An 11,179-nucleotide genomic window follows, 5' to 3' on the forward strand; every position below is an offset into this window, starting at 1 on the left:
AGGTCGCTACAGATTCAGTTTACCAGGTCTGCCTAGTACACTCTCCGATTATCCAATCACAGCGCGTGAAAATCCTGACGTTTCCGTGGGCCTGCTAGCTGGCCTATCACGTGGTCTCCTCCAGATCTGATTGGTTGAAGCAACAGTTTGGTGGACCATTATTTTATGCTACAGGGCCCGCAAAACTGATTGTGAAGGCCTTCAGGCAGATTTCTTTGACCCTAGCAACAAATGGTGCTGCAATGTGATTGGTTAATGCTTAAATAGGAAAATACACGTCTGGAAGCAGCGCAACCAGGGAGACAGCAATGAAAGGACGAAGACAGAGCATTTGGAATTATAGAATACGTATTCACGGAAATAAATAATAATTAATATCAGTCTGTGATTCAGATATTTTTAGGCCAGCAGAGAAGGCCTTGCAGGCCCTGACGGCCCGCCACTGCATTTAGTCAGAATCAAAGGATATGGGGTTGGTTTATGCAAATGTGTTGAAATGTAGTCCTGTCAACCATCTAGCTACAGCAGTTACAGTTTAGGGAAGACAAAATAAATGGAGACACATTGTAATAAGTTACCAATGTAGTTTTGTTTTATTGAGCATATAGATGTTTTGGTTCTGTAGCAACCTACTGAATGGAGTGCAATTGGATTTAAGCCGGTTACAATTGAGAGCAATAACAGGCACACGTTTTGTGCAAATTGAACAGCATTGGAACGGGTCCTAGACATACGCAGCAAAAGTACATGCCAAAGGAAAACGCTGCGACAGAAAAAAAAAAAAGAAAAAGAGAGAATCACAGACAGCTAGAAGGAAGACGTCCCTCAAGAGCAAAGTCAGTCCACGCTCTCTTGACAAAACATTTTACCCATGATTGACAAAAATGAAAAATAATGGAACTAAAATATGAAGACAGTCGGAAATGCGTGGCTTTTTTTTTTCCCAGCCACACAGATCCAAACCATCTTACTTGAACAACTAAGCACATTTCATTAGAAACTGAGGGAGGGCACTGCCTTTCCAAATCAATTATTTAAAAGCTTAGACAAGCAAGAGTTTTCACAAATCCAGACGGTAAATAGCATTTTCAGAATGTCTGGCACTGCATGGGCAACTAAATCTACACAGAAAAGGCGCTGAAACGTCAACTAAATTTATCATAAACAACCCAAAACACAAAAGGCAATGCAGGTTTTTGTTAATCTTAACAGCGAATGTAGTTTTTAACACTGCCTCACAGCAATCACTGTTACAAGATATACAGTTGCTCCATAAACAACAACAAAAAAAAAAGATGATAAAAAGGAAAATTATTCACCTTTCCAACATTTACTTCACAAATGCCAGTAAGCATCCTAAAACATGCAGTAACACAGGATAACTGGAAATTAGGCAGGTGAGTTCAGTCTGTAGGGTTCCAGCGCAGACGTGACAGACCAGGTCTGAGTACATGAGCCTCAACTGCTCTATTGTCCTTCACAGTGAATATTTGAGTCAACAAACTACTGATTTGCACCGGCTTGTGCTTCTTTTCCCCAAACTGTTGAGTGTCTATTGTTTTCCACATCTTCTCTGAAGTTCAAAACCTCCAACTGTGAGATTTTTAATCAAGAATCAAATGAAAATCTTTTTTTTTTTCCTTTTTAAAAAGGTGTGCAAATCTAATGATGCAATAACTTTAAAGAGTAACACAACAAAAATATATTTTTTGCTCCATTAACTTTTTTTTTTTAATCTTTAAAGGGAACTAATGCGCTTTACTACTTTAATAAACCAAAACACTATCTGGCAATACCACGTATGAAGTAAAGCAGATGCATCATCACATTCCTTTTCTTTATTTTACAATCAAGGGGCCACACCAAATTCTTTTACAAACTAGAGTTTAACAGCATCAACAGAAACGATCAAAGTTGCAGTCAAACGGCAACTATTTGAAAAGTAAACTTACTATAACATACATATTTAATATTGTATAGTCCATGCAACTGCGCACGGCGGATTTTGCATCATTATGGTATGTTATTAGTGTATGGGAGACATCAGCCACCAGTGCATTTTCAATGAGGCTCGGGGGGGAGCCAGAGACCCCCTTTGATACCCATCAAAAACTCCTCAGCCGGACTTAAAGAGCAAAATGGCTACTTGGCCCAAGTAGAAGTAAATAAAATGCTTTGTCTCGTGGGTGACGTAGCTGCCGAAGTTTCTCCCGACGATGCAGTGCCAGGTCGGGTTGTACTTCTTATCAAACTCCTGAAATTAGGCAAATTGGGGAGATTAATCAACACAAAATAAATGCAAAAAAACTAACTTTTATATAAAACACACACTGCAGACTGAAGATTTGGTTTTTGAGTGGTAGAATTACATGGAATTGAATTAATTTCAGGTACATAATATCAAATCTAAAATAATGCAAAACAAACAGACAATGCAATAAATTAATTTATTAGAACTGGGCAACAAAACGATTCTACTGATAAATCGGAATTACTTTAAGAAGATTTCATTTAGGGGAGGAAAAAAAAGAAAAGAAAATCAGAATTTTTTTTTTACAGCATTTCTGTTTTACAGCCTCTTTCCAAAAACTCCTCTGAGGGGGTGGGGCTTTCAGAGCTGAGCTAAACAGCCCCGCCCCTGATCCCTCCCCTGTCTGATTATGATAGCTCTGTGTCTCACTAGCATAAATCATCACCGCTGTTACATACAAACGTTAAGCAATATCACTGATGTCCAGCCGTGTCGTTCTGAGCCGAATGTCAGGTCGGACGAGGAAGTGAAGAACTTCGTGGACCGAACTTCCTCCAGAAGCCTGATTCTTTTTCCTTAAAGACTCTTTTAGCTAATTCTCAATGTTTATTGACGTTGCTGTGACCAAAACATTCCATCCAGTGGTTTCTCAGAGCAGTATTTCTTGGGAAAATAATGAAAACTAACATCAAAATGCTCTTTTATTACATTACAACTTGCATGAAACTCAAGTTATAAACTGACCAATCAGATATCTCAGTAAAGCATGTGGTGCCCGCTGGCCCTACCTTGAACATTTGATTGACAGCTTGTCCCGAGCCGCCTTCAGTGGAAGGGGTGTGGACTTCGAACAAGCTAACTTATGATTATTGGCCACAGTAATTCCTCTAAAAACGTGACCAACTCGGACCAATCACTGTCAATGGGTTTCAAAGTGGCGGCGGCTGTATCAAGAAGCCATGGTGTCAGCTGATTTCACAACAGCCGAAGGCAAGGCATTTTCTATGGGCGGCGTCAACACCTTGATTTGTCTGGAGATTAATATACGTCTATGGAATCAATGTGGGGACCTGGTCATTCTGTCATTCTTGGCAGGGGCTGGTCCTCAGAAGAATCATTAGGGAAGCGTGAATGGAGCAAAAATACTACTTTGGGGTTGTTTTTTATGAGGAAATAACATTATTATACACTTAAAAGCTTTAAAAAAAAAAAAAGCTAATTTTGCATTAATTAGGCCCTTCATTTTTCATATATTTTCTCCATCATTAGTAAAATGCAACAAGAACATGTTAAAAACACCCAAAACAAAATGTTTACTGGAGTGGGTCTTTATTTTATGGGCTCATGCTACTATTCTTTGACACCCCACTTTTGAACTGCCCAAAACTGTGCATGTGCAGTGTAATCCTGCAGAAAATGTTTTTTATTTATACATTTATGGATTTATTTATCCATCCTTTCGCCGCCTCACCTTCTTAATGTAGGCAGCAATGTCCTTCTCTATGTTGTATTTCTCCATGGCCTGTGTGGCACAGTCCACGGCGTCCTGCTGCATCTCCTCGGACATGTCAGCGTTCTTGATCACCGCCTTCCTGTCAGTCATTGTTGAGGATGTCTGCTGCTGGTGGGTAAAAACAAAATACACTTTGACTCAAAGGAGCCTCACTAAAAACACAAAAATGACAGCACACGTGGTGCTGATGGGCACGGTTAAAGGCCTAAATTCATTACCACGCGTGATTAACTTCGCTCATTGTGATGTGCCCTTTAATCCCAATATAGAGCGGAAGCATTTATTTTTGTCTTTGTTTATCAAAACCACGACTTGAGCTCTGCATAGATTGGCTGCGAAACTTGATACAGGTGGAGTTGAATTACTTAAATATCTATAGAAAAAAAATAAAAGGTCTGCATATTCTAAGGGGCAACGCTAACATGTAACCACTCGAGCAGAGACTAAATCTAAGACGGTTGGATCGACGTGTAACCGAATTAACACATTAGAGACGGTCGGAAACTCAAACCCGAATATGTTCACGCGTGTAAAAATATTAAAATCTCACCTTTTCGCTCTCAGCCGGAAATCACTTCTTGTCAAAGTAAAATTAATGTAGCCTCCAGAAAGTGTCGACGGTTTAAATTGTTTTGCTGTGGCTAATTGCTTTTTAAAGATTTACACAATAAGTATGTATGTATGTACGCTGGCTCTGCTGTTTCAGCATCTCCCCGCCCCTTTTCCTGAAGCTCGCTTCCCATTGGCTGGAGCGCAGCCTCCTCGTGTGGCGCCAGGGTTTTCGCCGGCTTCCGTGTCCCGGCATCTTATTTCATCCCACAATGCATCTCGTCAGAAGCTAGGATGTGAAACAAGCCGGTTCGTGGCGGGAAATACACATTTTATACGTATTAGCGTGCTTTTTTTTAAATTCATATTCTTTAATTATTTCAACTTTTGTCTTTTTTTATTCTTTAAAAACAATTCCTCCAAACATAAGGAATATAAAATATTTTTACTATAATAAATTGGAAAAAAAACATACTGCCATTTTTGTTTGAAATATTTTTTATTAAAAATGCTAAGAGGAAAAAAAAATTAGACAAAAACAAGCTAATCCCCAACATACCCCCTCCCAATTTCCCATCTTTAAAAATTCCCTCATACCAGGCATCTACGACTCCATCCTTTGATCCAACTTCCTGGTCCTCTGATTTCTTGTGCAATAAAGCCATTATCACTGAAAAAACTTAAAAAGATAGGCAGGGAGGCCTTAAACGGAGAAGGGGGGAAAAAGCTGTACTGGGACTCCTGTTACTTAGTTCTGTAATCAAATCATTTGAATCTTGGAAAAGTGCTCCCGTTCCCAGCATCCATCCTTGCCTATCCCTTCCCTAATCGATCCACTCATCCAGCTCCAAGGATTGGGATCCACTGAGCCACTCCTCCAATCAAAACCTTGAAATACCAGGAAGAAAATCAGAGGCAGACTGTTAGAATAAAATGTCAAATAATTTTGGCCCTACATCTTTCCATGTTGAGCACTCATGTCAGATCAAGGACAAAAAGAACAACTCCCTTGCTTTAATTTAAAAAAATCTTTTAACCACTGCAGACAAAAAGTGGGACAATTGTATAAAAAAAGTTGACTATTTTTTACAATGACAAAGGTGTTATATTTGCATTACAACACTTGATTTACGACTTTCACATGTCAAAGAGACATGTTACAAGCTTCCTACATTACAAAGTACAGCACACATGTGGCTTTACTGAATGACATGCATAACATGACAACCTATCAAAAAGATCTAGTTTATGGAATATGAAGCATACCATTGCCTCGACCTGATTGCTCCTAGATGTCCTATCCATACCATACAAATGAAATGTGTTCCACAATGGTTTTATTCCAAATCACTTTAATCCTTCTCCTCAGATGTCTAAAGGAAGACACAATGGTAAAATACAGTTAAGCATTGGGCTCCACGTCAAAATGCCCAACCCACACAACCAAAGAAGCCTCTAAAAAGAAACCCCAGAACAAAACTTCAAAACTTGCAAAAACATTGAGTAAAGCTCATGACGTCTCAACATTTTTGAAGTTGATCACAGCACAATTTGTAATTTTGTAGAAAAAAAAAGAAAAACACAAGGATGACAGAAAGAGGGGAAAAACCAAAAGGACAAAAAGTGGAGGAGGGAAAAGGTCAAGAGAGGAAGGAAGTGAGAAAGGAAGAAAGGAGGGAGGGAGGGTACATCTACAAACCAGGACCAACCACAACATTAGGAGAAGAAATGGGAAACTTAAAACTCAACAGCTGACATCTGGAGAAACTCAGAAGTAAAAACAGGAGGGAATACATCATAAGGGCAAAACATTGATGGCAGTAAAGTTTAGGAACGGGAGCGAGAACGACTGTGACGAGGTGAGTAGCGGGGCGATGCTCTGCCACGGCCACGGGAATTGCTGCGACTGCGGCTGGCGCTGCGACTCCGACTCCTGCTTCGACTGCCACGGCTGCGGGAGCGCGACCGTCCGTAACTTGGGCTGCGGGGACCATCTAATTTCACACGAATGTAAGCAGTCTCTCCCTGGCAGACACAAGAGAACTTGACATTGAAAAGACAACATTCCTGCCTCTGGTGGAAATACTGATGGGCATATGGACTGAGTTGTGCTTAAAACGTGGCATTCCTTTTAAAATACTCACCTTGAAACAGCAAAGAAATGTTATCCAAGGCAATCAATCAAATCAGTACACATACCTCATGTGAACGGAATTTGGTGTTGTCCAGCTTTCGAACGGCATAGGTCATGTCTTCTTTGCGCACAAACTCTACAACCCCGGTGCCATCTCTGTAAACGTCAGCGTAGCACACATCACCAGCCTCACGCATGTGATCCTTCAGGTCCTGCCAGCTGCCACTCTGAGGAAGCCCTGAGCAATAAATTTGATTACATTTATACATAAACTGGTACCAAGATAAAATAACACAAAACAGTTCACCCAATTACTGATTTGGGGTTTTAAAACAGCTCTGATCCAACATTGTGGTGTCAGATATAGACTCCAGTCTTGAATAAACCTCACTTGGGAGTTATAAACCTACGGTGACAGTATGATTTAAGCCCCACTCCAATAAAAATTGAGTTTTTGGTGTTTTTAACCACAGTCTTGTGGCATTTTCTCAATATGGAGGACATATATAAAGAAAATTAAGCTTAAAATAGAATTTCTGAGTACATATTTATTCAAATTATTGTGAATCAGGAGCAGATAAAAAAAACATGTTTGTAGCTTGTAGATGTGACGTGGGTGCTGCCCACAAGCTCTGCTCCATTTCAATGCCTCCATTTACAAATAGATCCACGCATGTCTTAATTTTCCTGGGATCTGGCTCAAATTGTACGGATGGATAGCTCCCATGTTGCTCAACATTTTTGTTGCACAGGTAGGCTGTCAGGGGCTGTAAGCTAGCAGGAAAGTGTATACACAGCTGGATAATGGGAAATGGCTTAATTTGCACAAACAGTTCAACCCATAACTCAAGAGGCGGATTTCTAACAAACTCCTGCCACCCTGCAAAAACAGTATTCTAGAAAACAATGTCTTTATTTTTTGGGCTAAAAGCTGCCTAATCACAGTTAAAGACCACTGAGAACACATATATATATATATATCAAAGACGATTGGAGTGGAACTTTCACGAGAGAAAACTACCATAAATAACATGTCTTATTTAGATTTAATTAACATTCATTACCTTTTTAGTTTCCAGACTAAAGAAATCCAACGCAAAACGAATGTAAGTTACCATAGCCAACATAACTCTTCATGAAAAAAATTAAGAAATAAATGTTGTCCTTTCTTGTTTTTAAAATGTCGGGAAACATTGCTGGAAGTAGAAAACTCTTTTGTTTTAGCACATTGAATTTTATGTTTGCAATAATATGGAAAATAATTATCTAATATATCTAAATATGTGTGACCCCTTCTTGGCCACACGGACCCGGAAGAAAGGTTAGTGTTAGGTTAATGCTTTGACCACCAACAACATTTAGCCAAATACTTAAAATACATGCAGCAATGTGCAATGAATTTCTATGTAAATATATACAAATAGCAGAAAATAATTAATTTATCAGATTTACCAATAAACCCTTGGCTATATCATAGTTCTCTTAAGAACAGCATAACCTCAATTTAATGGTCACACATTCTAACAAACATATTTCAAATAGTGGGACTAAAGCCCGAGCACGTGGCTGAACAGATGCTGTGTTTACCTGACACAACGACCCTGTATTCAGATCGTCTGGATGGTGGTCCGTATCTGCCCCTGGGAGCTCCTCCTATCCCCCCGAACCCGCCCCTGGAGCCTCTCCCGCTCCGTGGGAACTCCACGCGCAGCCTGTATCCGTCGTAGTCGTATCCATCGCGTCCATAGACGGCATCGTCAGCGTCCCTGACATTATAAAAAATAAACAAACATGTGTGATTCGGGTAGAAATGAGAGACTGACGAACAAGTTCCCACGAATAGGGAACTAGCCAAGGGCGGCAGCCATGTTCGTCATTCTTAACCTCTGATAATCCGCTTTACATCCCTGCGAATTATTTATCGTCTTGACTTAAACAGCCAATGCACACAGTGCCACATGTTTATTAATCTGCATTACACTAATAATTCAGGTGTTTCTAATTTTATTTTTTCCTGGTGCTTCTAAAATAGTAACAAACACATGACTGATTAGCATGGTTGCATATAACCCCAGGGCATGTATTTTAGTCATATGATAATGTATAATGCTTTAAAACTATCGAATATGATTAGAATTTTATAAATTGAAATGTAAAAAGAACAACTTGAAGGGTATGTGGAAACACGTGGGGACAACGCACGTTTTCTCTGTAGAACAATGTGAAACCAGGTAATACCCGGAGCCCGCTGCAAGATAAGGATAGCAACACAAAGGGCCCGGCTATTGCCTGCCATGCTAGGCGTGTAGCTTCTTACCTTGGGTCTTCAAACTCAATAAAAGCGAACGGCGGTCCTCCTCTCCTATTCTTCAGGTCGATATCTCTAATCGTACCATACTTGTAGAACACGTCCTCCACGTCTTTTGTGCGAATATCTGGAGGTAGATTTCCAACGTAAATTCGGCAGTCGTTGTTACCTGCAGGGCCTCGCACAACACCCGACATGGCTACTGTCTGTTTTCGGGACTCAGTAGTAACTGTTCCGCTAACTGCTCTGCACTAGAAATTCAACTATTAACGACAACCAAATGTTCACGAACTGCTGTAAGAGAAACCTCTACTTTATAAAAAATAAATAAATAAACAAACAAACAGAGGCGTGGAATAAAGTGGGCACGCAAAATTCCACACGACCCCTGTCCTTGCAGCTCTGCAGAATCCGCGCTTTTTTTTTTTTTTTTTTTTTTGCAACGCTGTAGTGAATGAACGCATGACGTACCGTCGTCCAACTTCACGCATCCATCCGCCTGAAAAAGTAGTCCGTCTTCTTGGGAAAGTTTGTGGGCCTACCATAAACATATTATGAATAAATAATATCGATAAAGTGAGTTTGGTATTTTTATATTTTTATACGGATTTGAGTCTAGTAAAAAGTGGGTGTGGCTTAAAAAAACTTCAAAACACTAGTAATACATGTAAGTAAGAGGGGAAGCCTTGTTAAAAAGAGGAACTATGTTAAGAAGTTAAGTGCATGTACTCAAAAAATACATGGGCAATATACTATGTGTGTTTGTTTCATTTTAATTTAGGGTTTACTTTTTTGTTATCATGGGCAGATTCAACAATAACTATTTTTTTGTGCAGTGCACACTAAGAAATCATTTTAGAATGTCATAAATGCATTAAAAAGTGAAACATTATTTCATTTAATCATTTGTTCATTCTTTAGTTTTTTAATTTTTTGTTATTTGATTGCAGTTTGTTAACATCAATGAAGACTTCTCATACGCCAAAAGCCACTGATGTGGGTGTACCGCAAGGCTCTGTGCTTGGCCAAATCATGCTTTCTTTTGACATGTTTGTAGAGGGAAAATTATTTTGTTATATTGATAAACAATAACTGAGCTATTTTTACATCAACATTCAACTAGGAGGTGTCACATTGTTTACAGGAGCTCAGGTATTACTTGAAGACTTAGACTGAAGGAAAAATGACCTCAAGATTTTACCCAACTTTAGAAAAAGAAAGTAAAGTTTTTGTTTTGTTTTGTTTTTTAGCTAAACCATTTCTAAAACATATCTGAAAGTTTTCAAGACAATCCAGAGTTTAGCCAGAGCTTTTTTAAAAAATAGTGAAAGCTGTGTTTTTCTTTTTTCAAATAAATTTTGAATTCTCTTTATTGGCTATACGCTAAAAGCAGAACATGATATAAATTATTTTTCTACCAAACAATTCTTTGGCAGAAGAAAATGCTGACATTTATTTTGAATTCCACATTGCCAAACGATTTAAAATAAATTGTTTTTGTGTTTATTGCATGAAAATGAATTCAAAGTAAATCAATGTTCTAGCATTTGACCACTAGATGTCACTCTTCCCCATAAATCAAATACTTTCCAATTATAAAATATTTCTGTTGTGAAAGCATCAAACTCAGATGTTAAATTCTAGCAAATACATTATTTTTGGATCATCCATTATAAATGCACACAGAGATAATATTACAGTTACTGGGAAATGTATTTAAAAGAAGAAGATAGATTTGCTCCAATTTAATTAGAAGTAAAGTTTAATGTTCTTAGTTCAAATCAGACAATATCACATTTATATGGGGAGATTTGTTTCTGAATCTCACACAGGTGATGAGTCAGACTAAGAGCAGTTCAGAATTTCTTTAAAGAACCAACTCCCAAATTCTTATTTTTTTATGTTTTTTTTTTTATCAGGTCCTCAGCACACCTGCAATGAGGGAGTTTGTGGCCATTGGAGAGGAGCTGTTTCATGGGTTGGGAAGGCCTTCTGCCAACAACTACTGGAGAGAGTGAGAGGCTCCTTCATGGTCCACTCAGAGGGAGCAGTGCAGTGATACACACACAATAAGGTTTTTTAGGAGCGACCCTCAAACCCTTTAAGAGTTAAGAAATCTCCCAAGAACCAGCTTGTAAATATTTAGTCTAATTTTTTCAGTCAGTCTTGTGGTTTTTGTTGTTATTGCATAAGTACTACTAAGTGTTTTTTCAAGTCATACTCTTTAAAAAAAAAAGGAAAATTGTTCTTGTATAGTGTGGGATAAATTGCGATAAGTGTCATATCATAAGACATGTATCGCGATATGTATCATATTGACCGATTCTTACCAATAGCCATAGTATAAAGTGTTCACAAAACCTTTGAAAATTCCAAATATATAATGTATTAAATGTTAAAAAATAATAATAATAGGAGTTTCAA

The 11,179-nt window shown here is 38.6% G+C and overlaps 2 protein-coding genes across 3 annotated transcripts; both read right to left on the reverse strand.

Annotated features, from left to right (window-relative positions):
• Positions 1-570: 570 nt before the first annotated feature.
• dynll2a (dynein, light chain, LC8-type 2a) lies at positions 571-4,585 on the reverse strand. Of its 2 annotated transcripts, none has more exons than XM_024277831.2 (3): positions 4,315-4,585; positions 3,723-3,869; positions 571-2,254 (listed from the first exon to the last, which is right to left on the reverse strand). In XM_024277831.2, the coding sequence occupies exons 2-3, from the start codon at positions 3,852-3,854 to the stop codon at positions 2,117-2,119; spliced, it is 270 nt and encodes an 89-aa protein (XP_024133599.1). In that variant the 5' UTR covers positions 3,855-3,869; positions 4,315-4,585; the 3' UTR covers positions 571-2,116. The 2 variants fall into 2 exon arrangements, with proteins under 2 accessions (XP_024133599.1, XP_024133597.1); XM_024277829.2 differs by having other exon boundaries at positions 3,723-3,872; positions 4,315-4,567.
• Positions 4,586-5,633: 1,048 nt separating this feature from the next.
• On the reverse strand, positions 5,634-9,217 carry srsf1a (serine and arginine rich splicing factor 1a). Its single transcript, XM_024277033.2, has 4 exons — positions 8,765-9,217; positions 8,035-8,213; positions 6,513-6,685; positions 5,634-6,338 (listed from the first exon to the last, which is right to left on the reverse strand). The coding sequence occupies exons 1-4, from the start codon at positions 8,950-8,952 to the stop codon at positions 6,141-6,143; spliced, it is 738 nt and encodes a 245-aa protein (XP_024132801.1). The 5' UTR covers positions 8,953-9,217; the 3' UTR covers positions 5,634-6,140.
• Positions 9,218-11,179: the final 1,962 nt, after the last annotated feature.

The sequence above is a fragment of the Oryzias melastigma genome, linkage group LG13, assembly GCF_002922805.2.
Source record: "Oryzias melastigma strain HK-1 linkage group LG13, ASM292280v2, whole genome shotgun sequence".
NCBI classification, from domain to species: domain Eukaryota; kingdom Metazoa; phylum Chordata; class Actinopteri; order Beloniformes; family Adrianichthyidae; genus Oryzias; species Oryzias melastigma.